Genomic DNA, 18677 nt, shown 5'->3' on the forward strand with positions numbered 1-18677 from the left:
TCATCTTTGTGTCCCCCTGCTCCTCCCCCACACCCTCTTTGTGCCCCCTGCTCCTCCCCCACACCCCTCTTTGTGTCACCCCTCTGCACCCCCCCCACACCCTCTTTGTGTCCCCCCTGATCTTCCCCACACCCTCTTTGTGCCCCCCTAATCCTGCCTCACACCCTCTTTATGCTCCCCTGCTCCTCCCCACATCCTCATTGTGCCCCCCCCGCACCTCCCCCACACCCTCATTGTGCCCCCTGCTCTTCCCTCACACCCTCATTGTGCTCCCCTGCTCCTCCCCACACCCTCATTGTGCCTCCCTGCTCCTCTCTCTCATCCTATTGTGAACCCTGCTCCTTCCCACACCTTCTTTGTGCCCCCCTGCTCCTCCCCACACCCTCTGTGTCCCCTTTGCCTCCCTCACACCCTCTTTCTGCCCCCCCTGCTCCTCTCTCACACCCTCCCTGCTCCTCTCTCACACCTCTTTCTGCCCCCCCTGCTCCTCTCTCACACCCTCCCTGCTCCTCTCTCACACCCTCTTTCTGCCCCCCCCTGCTCCTCTCTCACACCCTCCCTGCTCCTCTCTCACACCCTCTTTCTGCCCCCCTGCTCCTCTCACACCCTCTTTCTGCCCCCCTGCTCCTCTCACACCCTCTTTCTGCCCCCCCTGCTCCTCTCACACCCTCTTTCTGCCACCCCTGCTCCTCTCTCACACCCTCCCTGCTCCTCTCACACCCTCTTTCTGCCCCCTGCTCCTCTCTCACACCCTCTTTTTGCCCCCCCCCTGCTCCTCTCTCACACCCTCTTTCTGCCCCCCTGCTCCTCTCTCACACCATCTTTGTGTCCCCCTGCTCCTCCCCCACACCCTCTTTGTGCCCCCTGCTCCTCCCCCACACCCTCTTTGTGTCACCCCTCTGCACCCCCCCCCCCCCACACCCTCTTTGTGTCCCCCCTGATCTTCCCCCCACACCCTCTTTGTGCCCCCCTAATCCTGCCTCACACCCTCTTTATGCTCCCCTGCTCCTCCCCCACATCCTCATTGTGCCCCCCCCCGCACCTCCCCCCACACCCTCATTGTGCCCCCTGCTCTTCCCCACACCCCTCATTGTGCTCCCCTGCTCCTCCCCACACCCTCATTGTGCCTCCCTGCTCCTCTCTCTCATCCTATTGTGAACCCTGCTCCTTCCCACACCTTCTTTGTGCCCCCCTGCTCCTCCCCACACCCTCTGTGTTCCCCCTTTGCCTCCCTCACACCCTCTTTGTGACCCCCCACCCCATATCCCTCACTGCAGAATGTCACTAAAACCTGGTCAAGCTATCAGACCATATATTTCATAGAGCTGGGCAAGCTGTCAAACACCATTTATAAACCATATGACGTAACGTCAGTCCACCCGTACCCAAGAACAGCGGGTCAGTGGTACACCGAGCCCACCAACTAAAGTTTCTGAATGTCTGTCGGTGATATCATCCTGGATGGCCCTCCAACGACTTAAACTTAACATGGCAAAAACAGAGCTCCTCATACTTCCTCCCAAACCTGGCCCCACTACCTCCTTCCATATTACTGTTGGAAGTACCATCATTCACCCAGTAGCCCAAGCACGCTGCCTAGGGGTCACACTCGACTCCTCTCTCACATTCTTTTTTCACATTCAAAAAGTTTCTAAAACCTGTCGCTTTTTCCTCCGCAATATTACAAAGATACCCCTGTTCCTCTGCTGCTCGACTGCTAAAACTTTGACTCGGGCCCTCATTCTCTCCCGTCTTGATTACTGTAACCTCCTGCTATCCGGCCTTCCTGCCTCCCACCTGTCTCCCCTACAATCTATCCTTAACGCTGCTGCCAGAATTACTCTGCGCTTTCCTAAATCTGTCTCAGTGTCTCCCCTGCTGAAACCCCTCTCCTGGCTTCCTATCAAATCCCACATCACACACTCAATTCTCCTCCTCACTTTTAAAGCTTTACACTCTTCTGCCCCTCCTTACATCTCAGCCCTAATTTCTCGCTATGCACCATCCCGACTCTTGCGTTCTGCTCAAGGATGTCTTCTCTCTACCCCCTTTGTATCTAAAGCCCTCTCCTGCCTTAAACCCTTCTCACTGACTGCCCCACACCTCTGGAATGCCCTTCCCTTCAATATCCGACTAGCACCCTCTCTATCTACCTTTAAAACCCACCTTAAAAACACACCTGTTTAAGGAAGCATGAGTAGCTTGATGGCTGATAATTAACACCTCTTACATTAACCGTGGCCCCTGCAGACACACTTAACAGATCCCCTCCTACTGTCTCTGTACGTTTTTCCTACCAACCAATTAGATTGTAAGCTCCTCGGAGCAGGGACTCCTTTTCCTAAATGTTACTAAATGTTACTTTCCTAATGCAACGGCTGCTATCTCCAACCCTAGAACTCTGGCTTACGGACATCACTACGCTGCTCTCTCCAATCCTTGAACTCTGGCACTTGGACATTACACTCCGACCTCTGGCACCCCGGACTCAGCAAGTATACGTTAACCCCTTTTTTACCAGGCCCGGCAACGCATTACCACACTCCGGGCACGCCCTCACTGCTGTGGGTGCGTGTTATACCCTTACCCACCTCAGTACTGGGGACTGGCCAGGTCTGCGGGCATACAGGCGTTACATGCACCTACTGTCATAGTGAGGTCATCCAGTGTGACCCCCTATTGCCCACGTGACTCGGGAGCTTTACACTTGCAGGAGACCTAAGACCCCCTACTTAAATCCTTTGCAAAATAAAATACATTTTAAAAATGGCTGCTTGGATTGCTCCTTTAAGTGATTTAATTACCAATTCCACTTCTTCACTGGGGATTGGTTTGTTATATTTATTTACTGCCATGGAACTTATACATGGGAGATCCCAGGCGTTCAGAAACTTGTTTTTAATTTATGTAGCACCCGTTCCCCCCCCCTGCCACGGAAGATCTGGCCACTACATGGGTGTTGTCCCCGGTGCTGTCGCTCACCTGCTGGTTCAGGAAGTCTGAGTGGGCTCCACAGTTGTAGGTTGGGAGCAGCAGCAGGGCAGGTTTTCTCCATCTCTTACTGTGAAGTGCCTCCATCCCATGAGGATCCTGCTGGATGCAGGATGGTCCCCACAGGCAATACTCCTCTCCAATAACCACACACCATAGTTGGTCCAACGGCAGGTTTATTGCATAAAAGCATGACACCTCTCCAGTCCTGGAGCAGACACCAGGGTCTTGAAGCCCCAAGAGCCCCTCCCAATCTCCTTGACCCGCTGGTAGGGAAAAGGGAATCACAATGTCCCATAATCAACTACCTCAATTTGGTGGAGTGTCAGCTTTTATACCCGGGGGAAGGGCTTGTAACCTCGCCCCATAACAGGGCAGGTCCAGGTACTAACAGGCATCACACCATATACATGTGACCTAGTCAGTACCCTCCCTAGGTATGGCACTTCCAACTGACAGTTTAGGCCTGCCCCTGGATAAGGCAACATAGTACCCATCCAGGCTGCAACTGCAGGCTAGGCCCTGCACAGCAGTTTAACCCCAACACTGCCTGTCCTATCAGGACTTATAGTGTTGAGGTCAGTAGAAGGCTATAGCCAGGGGCACTTGGCTACATCTACATGAAACTTTTTCATTCTGCCTAATTTTTGACCATCATATAGACTGCTGTAGTAATAAAACAAGACCCCAATGATAGCCTCTGGCTTATGCGATAATTTACCTGATTTAAGTTGAGGTGCATGAATGTGATTGGTATTTAGGTTGTTGTTCCTTCTGTCATGGGAACAGAAATACCCGTCTGCCTTTTCTGTTTCAGCCCCCCTTCCCTTGGCAGTTCCCCCTGCTAGCTGCACTAGGATGTCACTTTCCTTGCAGTTCTCTCTCAGTGCAGATGGAATGGATACATTATGTATCTCTTTTTCCTTCCAGTCCGTCATACCCCTGGTTGCTCTGGCAACTTCTCCAGTCCTCCTAGTTTTGGGCTTTCCCATTTCCCCCCCCTGTCTTTTTGCTGACAGTTAGTGCAGTCTCACTGAACCTTTAGTGTGACCCTTGCCCCTCACTTCCTTTTCCACCATTACCTCTGGATGAGTGAGCACTGCTGTATACTCCTGTATGGTAGGATTATCTTTTCACCTGCACTTAACTACCAAGGCACCCACAGAGAGACACTATTCATACATCAACATCTCTTCACAAGTGACTGTATTTTATGCTACTTTCCCCAAGTAAAGTAAAGAAAAGAAACAGAACTTGTTGTGCTTGGAAAAGAGGGCAGAGTTGACACTATCTGGGGCTAAATCATCTTACACATGACCCCTGGCTTTCAGAATACCTTCATTTATTAGTTAATATGGTGTCAGGTTTTTTTTTTTAATCCATTTGATAAAATAATTGACCTGTGCATCGGAAGGCCTTCTCAGCCTGGTCTGTGAGGGTCAAATGTAGTTCCCATCTGACATCAATATCTTTATGTAAATGAGCAGCTTGGCGTTGTTTGTTTTGGGATTCAAGGGATACTAGTTTAGTGGTTAGATTTTTTTTATCTTTTCCTGTAACGTGCCCCTGATAAATGCCCTACAGCAAGCATGTCAAACTCGCGGCCCGCGGGCCGCATGCGGCCCACAACGAGTATCTGTGCGGCCCACCCAATGTGTCCCCGGTTACGGCGGCGGTGAAGAGGATGCGGCAGCTGGTAAGCATTCTCTGTGTGAGTGAATGCTGCCAGGTGATTGGATGAAGGGCCGCATGGGTTTGAATGAAGGAGGCAGGACTTAGAATGCCGGCCGGGATGCAGGGGATTGGTCGCAGGCAGGTCAGAGGAAGCCGGGGGGCGGGGGTTTTCAGCTTTGTGCAGAGCACACGGTTAGTGTGTCTCTGCCTTCCTGCTCCTCTGCCTGCTGTGCAATGTCCCCCGCCGGGCGGGCAGCCACAGGGACCCGGGGTAGAGGCGCTCACCCCCCTTGCTGCTGACCCCCCCTTGCCGCTAACCCCCCCTTTGGTGCTGACCCCCCTTGCTGCTAACCCCCCTTGCCGCTGACCCCCTTTGGCGCTGACCCCCCTTGCCGCTCACCCCTTTCTGCGCCCCCCCTTGCACCCTTGGCGCTCCCTTTGCCCCCGGTCCGCATGTTGCGGGAAGATGGGCGTGGGGGCGGGCTGTGGTGGTGCGCGATCGCGAGGCTCAAAAAGCAGGCCTTTCTTCTGTCCCCCCGCACCCCCTCATCCATCCGTCCGTCGCTGTTCTCCACTTTGTGTGTGTATGTGTGAGGGGGAGTATGTGTGTGGGGGGAGGGAGTGTGTATGGGGGGGGAGTGTGTGTGTGTGTATGGGGGGGGGAGTGTGTGTGTGTGTATGGGGGGGGGAGTGTGTGTGTGGTATGGGGGGGGGAGTGTGTGTGTATGGGGGGGGAGTGTGTGTGTGGTATGGGGGGGAGTATGTGTGTGTATGGGGGGGGGAGTGTGTGTGGGGGGAGTGTGTGTATGTGGGGGGGAAAGTGTGTGTATGTGGGGGGTGTGGGAGTGTGTGTATGTGGGGGGGGGAGAGTGTGTGTGTGGGGGGGGGAGAGTGTGTGTGTGGGGGGGAGTGTGTATCAGTGGCTGTGTGTGTGTGTGTGTGTCTGTGCAGGCCAGCAGAGACTGTGTGGGTGTCTGTGTGTGGTCAGTGTCTTTGTTGGTCTGTCTGTGTGTGTGTCTGTAGGTCAGTGGCTGTGTACGTCTGTGCAGGACAGAGAGAGAATGGGGGGGGGGAGAGAAGAGAGGGGGAGAGAGAAGAGGGGATTGAGCGAATGGGGGGGAGAAGGGAGATGGGTGGGGAGACAGAGAATAGAGGGGATTGAGCGAATGGGGGGTGGGGAGGGAAGGGGAGAGAGAATAGGGGGAGACAATGGGAGAGGGTGAGAGAAAATGGGGGGGAAGTAGAGAGAGAATGAGGACAGGGCCGCCAACAGGCCCGGTGAGTCAGTCAACCACCCTTCTCTCTCTCCCCCACCCTCTATCTCTCTCTCTCCCCACCCTCTCTCTCTCCCCACCCTCTCTCTCCCCCCCCTCCCCCCCCACCCTCTCTCTCCCCCCCTCCCCCCCCCCCCTCCCCCCCCCACCCTCTCTCTCCCCCCCCTCCCCCCCCCTCCCCCCCCCCCACCCTCTCTCTCCCACCCTCTCTCTCTCCCACCCTCTCTCCCACCCTCTCTCTCTCTCTCACCCTCTCCTCCCATCCTCTCTCTCCCCCACCTTCTCTCCCTCTCCCCCACCTTCTCTCTTTCCCACTCTCTCTCTCCCCCATCCTCGCTCTCTCTCCCACCCTCTCTCTCTCTCTCCCACCCTCTCTCTCTCTCTCTCCCACCCTCTCTCTCTCTCTCTCTCCCACCCTCTCTCTCTCTCTCTCTCTCTCTCTCTCCCACCCCTCTCTCTCCCACCCTCTCTCTCCTCTCTCCCACACTCTCTCTCCCACACTCTCTCTCTCTCCCACCCTCTCTCTCTCTCTCCCACCCCCTCTCTCTCTCTCTCCCACCCTCTCTCTCTCTCTCCCACCCTCTCTCTCTCTCTCCCACCCTCTCTCTCTCTCTCCCACCCTCTCTCTCTCTCTCTCCCACCCTATCTCTCTCTCTCCCACCCTCTCTCTCTCTCTTCTCTCTCCCACCCTCTCTCTCTCTCTCTCCCACCCTCTCTCTCTCTCTCCCACCCTCTCTCTCTCTCTCTCTCTCTCTCCCACTCTCTCTGTTTTATCTTAACTGCACTATACCTACACCGAAATAACCTATTCTGCTTTCTTCCAGATCTGACTCAAGTTTCACACGGAGACATCGGAAGACAGGTAGGGAACACCTCCCCTCCAGTATAGTACCTTGAGGGACTGCGGATCAGGTAAGATCCCAGGCGGGATTGCTGCTTTGGAAATTGTTAAGAGAGGGCATCCTGACACTGGTTAATGGGTTCAGAAGTCATTCACGTCTGGCTTTTTTTTTGGTTCGGTTAGTGAGGTCAACACACACACACACACACACACACAGTACTTTTCGAAATAATCCTACGTTTCTATGAAAATTTAAGTTTTTTTTTTTTTTTTTTTTTTTGCGGCCCACCTAGACTTAGACCTTGTTTATTTGGCCCTTGTTAGCATTTGAGTTTGACATGCTTGCCCTACAGTATGTGGCATCCATAACGTATTCCGGGATATGTCTGTAGTGTTATTTAAAGTGAAATATAGCTCAAGTTCTTGAGAGATTGTTTTCTTCAACTTCTGGAATATTAAGCAGTTCATTGTTAAGTTTCATGGGGTAAAAAGGAGTAGGTTTTATCCGGCCTCTTTGGGCGTGATCCAACCAGGGGATAGGGTAGATTTTTGCAGAATAAACGAGAGGGGGATGTATTAGAATCCACTTGTATGTAATAAATACGAGAGTAGAAGGGTTATAATAAAATGTATCATCTTTGTGGTTGGAGGGGGGTGGAGGGGGAGATCATTCTATCAAATATTGTTAGAGTTGGATGAGAAATGTGAGGTGCATTATTATTTCCAGGACAATCGTGATTTTCTTTATGATATGGATTAGATCTGTCCAAAGTTGTATAACCAAGTCCTAATCTCCTCACACAATTTCCCTCTCTATTTTATGTAGATCTCCAAAGAGGATCTGCTGGGATTATTGGGACAGTCGTGTTATGAATTGTGCCTTAATGAAAAGTATAATGAGCAGACAGGTTATAGGACGACAATATATTTTTACAATAAATAATGATGATCATTAAACAATATGAATGATAAATGATGATCATTAAACAATATGAATGATATAAGGCAATGGCTGGACTCAGAACAGGGACGGGCAGGCAGCACTTGTCAATCCATCATTTTCCTTCCTTTTCAGACCATTCCGCGTAACCCCCGGCGTAGTTCCGAACACTGTGAGGACAAGAGGTGTCACATAGATCACACACACACACACACACGAGTCAACCCAGCTCATTTTGCTTTGGATTTGCTATCCTCCTTTCTAAAAACAGCTGTTGTCTGAGTGCAATAGGAATATAAAATATCTAAGAGAAAAAAATAAAAAGGGAGAAACGGCACTACTACCAAATGTGATAATAATCAGCACTCACAACTCACCCTAATCAAGTAAGTGGTGTTCCCCCGGAGCAGACTAGGTTAGCATGAAAACAAGTATATAAACAATTCAATAATTTATGTAAACAATAACAAACAGGGACAAACAAGTTAAAAAAAACAAAAAAAAACATATGGTCACAGAGTGAACAACCTATCCTGCCGGAAAAAATGATGGGCAAATGCCAAGCACCAACCAGAATAAATATATATTCACGGTAATCAGACTAAATGCTGTATAAATCGTAATGAACATGCGGAAAACCATAAATCTGATATCAGTGTGACGATGGGGAGGATTTGGCCCGGGATTAAAGGGGCTACACCCCAATTGGCCACCCTCTACCCTCACCTGGGAAGCAAGGGGTTAACTGGACTGAGGTCCAGTAATGTGTTTTTACCTCGCTTCAATATCCAAATGCTTAATCCCCGGTAAAAAAATGTATTGTTTCTGGGCCAGTGTCTGCACCACACACACTGGGGCTTAAGGGGTTAATAAGCTACAGTTTAAGAAAATACAACTGTGGGGTGTCTTTTCAGAAAATCTGGACTTCAAAAGGCTTGATTGAAGTTGGGTGTGAAAAGCAGAAGGGGTTTTTAGTGTACAGTATGTTAATACCTAATTTGCAGGCCAAGGGAATATTGCTAGGGACAGCTAGACCCAGGCTGGGACATTGGGTGTGACATTTAGCACCAGGTGACACCACCCAGGGGTCCCTGCTTCAAAGGATTTTTTGATGGGGGCCAGGGGGTGCGGTTACCAAGGGGATATCAGAATGGGTGACCTTATTAAATATAAGAATATTATGAGATGTCCTCGGCTGAACGTGCTAAAAATTACATATGTGTATTCGTGGGACCGAGCCCCAACTAATGATTCTAAACACTTGATATCTAACAGATACTAAGAGCCATATATTAATATCTCTCTTAATTTTAGTATTACACAGTAATATTTAGTCTCATTGGGAGCGTCATGTGTGACGGAATGTATTAATATGTTTCGCGTGCCAGTAAATACTACTGAACTGAAGTTATTTACAGTGTATATGGAATTTTGGTTCTGTTCTGAAAACTGCAGACTCCCTCTGTTATGGTCATGAGCAGGAAGGACATCTTGCTAGAATTTACATAGCCTGGTGATCAAAGGCTAAATTGCCCAATTGTTTATGCTGGGCCCAGGGACCAAAGGAACTGAATTTTTAAGTGTGATACTTCGCAAGTCCAAAATCTGCTTCAAAGACTTTTGCTAGCCTTTTCGGCATCTAGGGTTAAGAGATGAGTTTGACATGGTATTTAAGTCAGTCACCCCTTACTCAATTGGTCTTTCATGTCTTCATGCAATGTCTGCATGCAAGGTCTTTTCATGGCTTTTCGTGTCTTGGGATTATGACGATTGCTGTATGAACTGCCAGTCCAGATGTGACTGTTTCATCATTTCCATCTTTAAGTAAGTTTCCATATTTTGCCTGTTATTTGTATATTTTGTGTGTTCACCTTTATCAAGGAATAAATTATATTTTATCATATCTAAGTCTCGTCCCAGTTCAACCCAGATATATATATATATATTTTGGGGTGTATTATTAATAGCCTGTCACAAAGCTCCCGTCACAATCAGCACGTTAGGTACAACAGAGACAACACACAGGGAACCATAGATCACAGAGGGGTAAACGTATAAACCCCTCCTGAAAATATGGATGACTGTACCCAGGAATAAGTGCCAAAAGGCAGTTACCAAAAGAGATCATACTTCATCATAATGATGGATCCAATATAAAATATCTATTTATATTTCCAACAAGTGCAAAAAATAAAAATATATGTGACAGTGCAAAAATATGTCTTAATAATTACTCTTATCAATGGTAAAATAAAATAAAAGTTCATAGAAATAAATGCATAGAACACACATATACAAATCTCTAGATCATGTTAAAAATAAAAACCTTAGCTGGTCAATGAAGATTCAATCATAGTGTAGTTCAGGGCCACTGGTGGCAGCGCTGGCAGTTGGGCTCTGCGTCCAGCTGGTGGGCCTCAGCTCTCCCTAGCTGCGGCCCAGCCTTCAGTAAAACCCACTCCTGCGTGCTCGCTGGAAGTGAGGCCCAACTTCCGCTTTCTCCCGGCACCGGAAGCCTTCTCCCCCAAGGTAGTGAGTGTGTTTGAGGGGAGGGGAGTTTGTATGTAGACAAGCCGGGAGCGGGGAGGAGGGGGGTCGACAGGGCCTTTCCCCGATTTAAAAAAAGGAAGCACACTTACAGCCTGTCTGTAGATGATGAGTCCAGCAGGGAGCTGGTTAATTGCAGCTACAATCAATTAGCCAGTCTCCAGCAGGCTTATCAAGCAGCTTTAAAAGTGTGCTACAAACTGCAGGGGGTTCTCTAGCACAGAGGGGCTGCGCTGCCAGAGAGATCCCCAGGAAACAGATCTCTAGAGCACTGAGAATGTGAGTGCTGCCACAGAGAGATCTCTGGGAACCAGACCCTCTGTTCCAAGATGCAGCGGACCCTGGAACCTACCAGATGGTGCCCCCCTCCCCCCTACGGACACCAATCCAGACCCAGACTGATGTAAAGGGCCCCTGCTTATAGATACCGCTTTGGACTTTGGGGTCAAAGTTTGGTAAGAGGCCTAGCCTCCCAGTCCTGCAGATAGGGACGGCAAAGTGTGAGTTATCCTTTTGTAAGGGATGGTGGTGTATCTGTCTCCTTGTGTAGGTAGAAATATTGAATTGTTGAAGGAAGAAAAAAATGGCCGCCAAAATCAGGGAACCCGGCGGCACTCCCACGCAGGGGAGGAGGGGGCCAAATGAAACCACAGGTGTGTGTGTGTGTGTAAGAGTGTGTGTGTAAGAGTGTGTGTGTGTGTGTAAGAGTGTGTGTGTGTGTGTAAGAGTGTGTGCGTGTGTGTGTGTGTGTGTATAAGTGTAAGAGTGTGTGTAAGAGTGTGTGTATGAGTGTGTGTCCACATGGCTCATTAGTGTACATTGAATGAAATGTTTCAATTCCTTTCTTAGGCCTCGGGCATGGTGCCTCGGGGCGCGCTGATCCGCGCTCCTGCTCTGCCTCGCCTGCTCAAACTGGAGCTTTTTTCTGTCCTGGCAGGCGAGGCAGTAAGCGCGCTTTGGGGGCGGGGCGAAGGCGGAACGGAGGCGTGGCGGGAGGCGGGGCTAGTCCCTTGCTCCCATTGGATGTGAGCGGTCACATGACCGCTCCTCGCTCCCGAGCGGCAAATTTTAAATTTGCCTGTCTCTTCAAAATACCTGAGCCTCCGCACGCATGCGGAAGCGGCTGCTAAAGCCGCGCTGATGACAGATGCAGGGGTAGGGTGACCAGATTTTCAAAATGAAAAACCAGGACACATTAAAAAATTATTTATAAAACAAATTACATCACGTGACGCACCCCGTCGCCATGACAACGAGACACTGACATCAGGCGGTGACATGTTGCCATGACAATGTGGCATCACGTGATGCCTCGGCGCCATAATACGTCCCGTTGTAATGTCAACTGGATGCCGCGTGACGTCATGGAGTGTCTCGTTGTTATGGCAATGGGCATTACGTGACGTCGCTCAGCCATGTTAATGGAATTTGGAGGGGAGGATACAGCCACACACACACACACACACACACACACACACAAACAGAGTGACAGTGACACACACAGTGACACACAATCAGCCCACCTCTGCAAACACACACAAAAATAAGGCCTCTCCCCCCTTGGGGTGGGTAAGGTGCCTGGGAGGGGGTATAAGGGGGCATGTGGGTTACCTGGGGCCCGTGGATGGGCTGCTGGAGCAGCATAGGTAGCCAGTGTGCAGATGAGGCTGGCAGGCCCGCAGAGCCTAAAGGGAGGGACAGAGGGGTGGAGCCTAAGGAAGGGGAGGACCCGGCATTACTATAGGAGAGAAGGGAGGGGAGCAGTGCTGAGGGAAGGGCCCGGCTTGCAGCACATCGTCAAAACTCCGCCCCCCTCCCGGCATTCTCCAACTATCACAACCGGCATTCTCCTGCTTTCTACCCCCCCCCGCCCGCCCGCTTGGGAGGGCAGCCAGCATCCTCCGCTCCCTGCATCCTCCGCTCCCCGCAGCCCCAAAAGCCGGGACCCCAAGTAAAAACCGGGACATTTTGAGAATCAATTGAAAACCGGGACAGCACATAAAAAAACGGTACTGTCCCGGCTAAACCGGGACGACTGGTCACCCTATGCAGGGGGTAAGTGCATCTGCTCAGCGCGGCTCAGCACAGCCTGCTGTACTATGTCCCAGGCCTTAGTTTCTTATACTTTGCTGCAGATAGCACCACATTTATCAAAGAATAACATTCTCCATTGAAAGGCATTTTTGTTTCCATTGATTAATGTGGAGCAGTTATTACATAACCCACTATATCTCCAGAATAGACCTGTGAGCTCAGTATACAAACTACATTAGTGAAGAACTCTCCTGCTGGCCCATTAAACGGGATGAGCCTGCAACAAAGCGACACTTTCCCTAGAACTCTGTATATACACACACACACACACACACACACACACACACAATATGTATAGTATACATACTTAGCAGTATCAGGATTGCATATTACAGAGTAAACATACTGTGTATATCCCAGCGCAGCAGCGATATCAGCAGCCCGAGCTCCTCTTTTGCCCATGTGACAGTGTACAACTATGTTGTTCTCCTCCAGCTTGGGTTTGTCCACATCATATGTCTTCTTAAACGTCTCTGGGTCCATTTTTAGAGCATGTTCAATTTGATCCACTGAAAGACGTGAAGATAGCATAGGGGCATTTAAACCTATTGACCGTTTCTTACAAATGGTTCATTCAGAGTTTCTTTTCCTTCCCAGTTTGCTGAAGCAGCAATAAAAGGCATTCGGAATATTCTAGTTGCTGCGAGTTTGTAAAACCGCGCGGTGTGACACGGTTTTAGCAGATTAAAGCTAGACAAAAATCCGTATTCTGTGTTACAAATCGCGTCTATAATAAGTGACAAACCGCACAGTTTAACAGCCAAAACCCCCGGATTGTACTTGCTTTTGAAGCAGAATGATGCGAGGTGGCGCTAACTCCATCCTCAGTCTGACATGGGTTTTGCGGAGGTACGGGGTTTGCTCTCAGCATGACCCATATTTCAGGCTCTGGATGAAACTTGCAATACCGATCTCGCCACTTTGAAGGAGGCGAGAGAAAAAATGCGAGTTATCACAAGAGGTTTTGCTGTTTGCACTTAACGGGGCTACAAGAATTCAGCTAGTTGTCCAAATATGCGAGTGAGCCTTTGTGGTCATTTCATCTGGATTTGCACAGCAGGACTCAACCCGCTTTAAAAAAAGCCTTTTCTTCATGGTTTAGACATGCGAGAGGGACTTCAAGAATAGCAAAACATGCACATCTGATCGGAAAGGGCTCTTTACCCCACGTACTGTATATGCACAACTCGCAGCTACTAGAATGTTCCCTAGTGTCTAAATCCTTAGGCTGCGGCCCCGCTGGCGCTGACCGTGCAAATGCTTGGGCGCTGACGCCACCAGCTCTCCAAGCATGATGCCGGGTGTCCTGTGTATTTTGCAAGTGAGCGCGGGGGGGTGGGGGGCATTGGGGGCATGTTGAGTGCGCTTCAAACTCTCTTTTTTTTTTGTCTCCCCAAGCGCCAAGCTTGTGAGAGCGCGCACCGCGTGAGCGGGGACGGGACAAGTTAAATTGCACAAGCTAAACTCAAGCGCCGCACTGTAGCACGCGCACCTGGTGGTGGGGCGGCGCGTGCACAGCGCTTCACCGCGATCTGCGGTCTTGGGAGAGATTGTGATGGGAAGGGGTGTGGTAGGGGTTTTGCGGGGGCGTGGCCATCACCTCACGTGGCTGGTTCACCCTCATTGGCTGAACCGCCGGTGGGGCGTGGCCACGCCTCCATTGTGAGTTCCAAGTACAAATTTTTTGTATTTGAGAAAACTCGTGGTACAGCGCGGCTGCTAAATGCGCGCCGAGGCAGGTACTGGGCCCAGTCTGATTGGGGGGCATTGCTTGTGCGCACACGTGCGCTGTAGAACGCACTGGGACCGCAGCCTTAGACGTTACATACAATCCCATTAAATAACCCATTCTTGTCTATGCTGACTCTGCCAGTAGGGGGCGATGTGGCTATTATAATAAAAGTTGAAGCCCCTTATCTGTCTAAAGCCTCGTTCAGGGTGCTGGCTTCGGAGGGAGGGCGTGCTGACGTGCGTGCGGCCGTGGGATACAATGTATTTAAAGTGAACTGTGGTTGTCAGGGTAGCAGCTGCCCTGTCTCCGAAGTAGGGAGTTGACGCTGGCTACAGTTTCAATAAACAAGCCAGGTTGTTTTTTGAAGCTGCAGCAGCGTCACTGGGACCTCGGCAGCCAATGAAATCATTCTTGAGAATGATTTCAAGACTGCAACTTGGATCCCTAACCTGCCGTCTGTAGCCCCGCCCCCTCCCCGCCTCCTGAAAAAGTCTGCGGGGGAGGATGAACACACATCGCCCAGCAGACTGCCGCCCTCCCTCGCGAACGCCCTCCAACTCCTGCCTCTGGCACCCTGAACGAGGCCTAAAGGGAGATTCTGCATAATGGGATTTGTTACATTAATTCAATTGTTCAATTGTTCACTCGGCTGAGTGTATTTTCTGTAGTTTCTGCGTGCAGGGCTGGCAATTCACTCAGCCAGCACTCAAAGATCAGGCCCTGCTATCCAAATGTGGGAGGTGAAGTGCTTCACACATTGTTAAGAGTGGGGAGGGGTGCTGACTCGGGCCTGTGGAACAATGCCTCTACGAGCGGAGCCTTTGTTCAGCCCGGACTGAGGCACCCATCTCTGCGGAGATATAGGGCTGGCTTGGGGAACCGTTGCTGGGTATGAGCCCTGTAGGCACGATTCCTATTAGCCAGTTGGAATCTCCCACTCCTCTTAAAGCTCGCCTCTGTGTGCTGTCTTAGAGGCACGGTCACCCCCCATGTTCTGAATTGGCCCATCACAGACTAGCCCTTGCACAGGTGATTGGTCTACACAGAATTGATATGCTGATTGGTCGGCACCCCATCTTCCATGCTTTTCTACGGAGACGAGGAATCTATGTAAAGAGCCGCCGATTTCTGCTCCAGAGACTCTTGTGGTCATAGTGGAGTAGGTCTCACCCGGAGGTTGTGCCAGCGACACCAACGCGGGACTCGTAGTGGAAGCGAGCGGGTTATTTGAATTTACTGGAGCTAAGTAGCATCCCTGGACTATGGCAGTACTCAGAGCAGACAGAGAGTGGAAGCTGCCTGGGTAAGCGGGGCCTGGCACCTTGTTGAGAATAATAGCTATACAATGTGTATGGGGAAAGGTAATAATACAGTTATGCTTTATGTATGGGCGGCTGTGTTATCACCTGGAATATTCACAGAGTTGGGGATTTTGCCTCTCTGCACCTCCTCGGGGGATCGCACATCAAATATCTGGGACTTTCCGCTTGCGTTCAGCTTCTTCAGCTCTTCATACGAGATAACGTTCACTTTATGCACAAAAACAAAGAAACAATCATGTGCCGGAAGGCTGAGTTCATGGTGTGGGAGGCTGCGCGGAGGCACCATGACCCGGCCTTACACTGTACCAGGTGTTGCCTGGGGAGCCGGAGAGATGATCAGCTCATCAAACAGCAGTAAGGGTTAAAAGCACAAACGGACGGAGGTATCCTTGTCCATAAGGAGGATAACTCAAGGTCAGCTTTAGCCTGCTCTGAAACCAGATGTACCGCTGTGACAGGAGGTTGTGTGCTTATTAACTGGGTATAAGGGGGCAGGATACAGGGACGTCCTCATATACTGGGTATAAGGGGGACAGGATACAGGGACGTCCTCATATACTGGGTATAAGGGGGACAGGATACAGGGACGTCCTCATATACTGGGTATAAGGCAGGGGAAGGACACGGGGATATCCTCATATACTGGGTATAAGGGGGAGGCAGGATACAGGGACATCCTCATATACTGGGTATAAGGCAGGGGAAGGACACGGGGATATCCTCATATACTGGGTATAAGGCAGGGGAAGGACACGGGGATATCCTCATATACTGGGTATAAGGCAGGGGAAGGACACAGGGATATCCTCATATACTGGGTATAAGGGGGGGGGGGAGCGCAGAACACAGGGATATCCTCATATACAGTTACAGAGCCGGCTAAATCAGGACGGGGCAGTTACAGAGCCGGCTAAGTAAAGGGAGCAGTTACCGAGCCGGCTAAATCAGGGTGGGGCAGTTACCGAGCCGGCTAAGTAAAGGGAGCAGTTACCGAGCCGGCTAAATCAGGGTGGGGCAGTTACCGAGCCGGCTAAATCACGGCGGCGCAGTTACCGAGCCGGCTAAATCAGGGTGGGGCAGTTACCGAGCCGGCTAAATCAGGGTGGGGCAGTTACCGAGCCGGCTAAATCACGGCGGCGCAGTTACCGAGCCGGCTAAATCAGGGTGGGGCAGTTACCGAGCCGGCTAAATCACGGCGGGGCAGTTACAGAGCTGGCTAAATCACGACGGGGCAGTTACAGAGCTGGCTAAATCACGACGGGGCAGTTACAGAGCCGGCTAAATCACGACGGGGCAGTTACAGAGCTGGCTAAATCAGGGCGGGGCAGTTACAGAGCCGGCTAAATCAGGGTGGGGCAGTTACAGAGCCAGCTAAGGGTGGGTAGTTACAGAGCCCGCTAAGGGGGGCAGTTACAGACCCCGCCAAGTAAGGGGGGGCAGTTACAGAGCCCGCTAAGTAAGGGGGGGCAGTTACAGAGCCCACTAAGTAAGGGGGGCAGTTACAGAGCCCACTAGGGGTGGGGCAGTTACAGAGCCCGCTAAGTAAGGGGGGGCAGTTACAGAGCCCTCTAAGTAAGGGGGGGCAGTTACAGAGCCCACTAAGTAAGGGGGGCAGTTACAGAGCCCACTAGGGGTGGGGCAGTTACAGAGCCCGCTAAGTAAGAGGGGCAGTTACAGAGCCCGCTAAGTAAGGGGGGCAGTTACAGAGCCCGCTAAGTAAGGGGGGGCAGTTACAGAGCCCGCTAAGTATGGGGGGCAGTTACAGAGCCCGCTAAGTAAGGGGGGGCAGTTACAGAGACCGCTAGGGGTGGGGCAGTTACAGAGCCCGCTATGTGAGGGTGGCAGTTACAGAGCCCGCTAAGTAAGGGGGGGCAGTTACAGAGCCCGCTAAGTAAGGGGGGGCAGTTACAGAGCCCGCTAAGTAAGGGGGGGCAGTTACAGAGCCCGCTAGGGGTGGGGCAGTTACAGAGCCCGCTATGTAAGGGGGGCAGTTACAGAGCCCACTAAGTAAGGGGGGGCAGTTACAGAGCCCGCTATGTAAGGGGGGCAGTTACAGAGCCCGCTATGTAAGGGGGGCAGTTACAGAGCCCGCTATGTAAGGGGGGCAGTTACAGAGCCCGCTATGTAAGGGGGGCAGTTACAGAGCCCGCTGAGTAAGAACACTGCCGCTGGGAATAGTTTGGGTTATTATGATGATACACTGACAGTCAGCTTGACCCGCAGAGACAGCACCAGAGAAAAGGGACCGTCACCGTGAGAGTGGGGCAATGTGACACAGCACTGCATGCTACTCATGGGTGCAAGGCTGTAACCTCACCATGTCTTCCCGGCACCCAGCCTTACTTTGCAGTGTCAATGTCCTGCAGTTTCCTACCCTACTTCTGACATGCCCTCTCCTGAGTTCACCACGCTCCCTCCGTTTGTGTGAGTGAAGCTTCCTGCTGTTACCCGTGGGTATCTCAGGGAACACAGACATGTGCACCTACCTGCGCTCATGGTGCCAGCTCCCTGCAAGTCAGGACTCGCCCGTCTGCCTGAGCCAGGAACCAGTGACATGGAACTGACTCAGCCCCTCCTCTTGTATTAACACTGTCCCCACCCAGAAGTCACAACTAGTAATTCCCAGGGACTATCCGCAAACTCCCCTGCATGCAGTCACACATACTGCAGGTGCGGTTCTCAGCTCAGTGTCGGGGACAAAGGGCAGCTTTATTATATTTTCTTTATTTATAAAATGTGTTACCAGGAAGTAATAGTACAAAATTCAATGATATGCTGCACACCATAAATCATATATACATAACAGTATTACCGGTGCTGCTGGTTCAAGGGATACCTGTAACAATCACCCAGTCTTGAATAAATTTGAAGGATTCAGTGCTCCACGGATTTTAAAAGTTCCATTTTATTGCGCCATACACAACGACCGTTTCGACCTTAGTAGGTCTTTCTCAAGTGAAAAAGGCATAGTGCCAAAGACAAACACAGGAGTATACTGTATATACCCCTTACAATCAAATGACAAAGTGATAAACATCAAACACCTGACCCCATAGCAATCAAATAGCATTAAACACATAATATTAGACACATGAACAGTCTTATCTTTAGGCTCCTGATTGGCTGCATCGTCTTTCTTTCTTTGTTTGCTGATATCCCCACTGCTGTTGTGAATCTCCATTGATGTCGGTAATCCCGGAAGTGCGTCATGCGCACGCGCAGTCGTGCGTTCCACGCATCCATTCTATGTGGATGGTGGATT

General features: G+C 50.9%; 1 protein-coding gene across 3 annotated transcripts; it reads right to left on the minus strand.

Moving 5' to 3' along the window:
* Nucleotides 1-7689: 7689 nt before the first annotated feature.
* TSTD1 (thiosulfate sulfurtransferase like domain containing 1) lies at nucleotides 7690-18050 on the minus strand. Of its 3 annotated transcripts, XR_012802625.1 has the most exons (5): nucleotides 17902-18050; nucleotides 15500-15622; nucleotides 12669-12870; nucleotides 7752-7890; nucleotides 7690-7721 (listed from the first exon to the last, which is right to left on the minus strand). XR_012802625.1 is itself a non-coding variant. In XM_075608176.1 (4 exons), the coding sequence occupies exons 1-4, from the start codon at nucleotides 17969-17971 to the stop codon at nucleotides 7836-7838; spliced, it is 411 nt and encodes a 136-aa protein (XP_075464291.1). In that variant the 5' UTR covers nucleotides 17972-18050; the 3' UTR covers nucleotides 7690-7835. The 3 variants fall into 3 exon arrangements, 2 of the variants coding, with proteins under 2 accessions (XP_075464291.1, XP_075464290.1); XM_075608176.1 differs by having other exon boundaries at nucleotides 7690-7890; nucleotides 12708-12870; XM_075608175.1 differs by having other exon boundaries at nucleotides 7690-7890.
* Nucleotides 18051-18677: the final 627 nt, after the last annotated feature.

The sequence above is a fragment of the Ascaphus truei genome, chromosome 7 (genome assembly GCF_040206685.1).
Source record: "Ascaphus truei isolate aAscTru1 chromosome 7, aAscTru1.hap1, whole genome shotgun sequence".
Classification (NCBI taxonomy): domain Eukaryota; kingdom Metazoa; phylum Chordata; class Amphibia; order Anura; family Ascaphidae; genus Ascaphus; species Ascaphus truei.

What these genes read in the sequence shown, in the direction of transcription:
- TSTD1 (XM_075608175.1), bottom strand. Translation starts at nt 17,971, where the DNA reads ATGTCACTGGTTCCTGGCTCAGGCAGACGGGCGAGTCCTGACTTGCAG. An exon ending in CAACTCTGTGAATATTCCAG is followed by an intron (nt 12,871 to 15,499) that starts GTGATAACACAG and finishes CACGTCTTTCAG; the next exon opens with TGGATCAAATTGAACATGCT. An exon ending in TGCAATCCTGATACTGCTAA is followed by an intron (nt 7,891 to 12,668) that starts GTATGTATACTA and finishes TTGTCCTCACAG; the next exon opens with TGTTCGGAACTACGCCGGGG.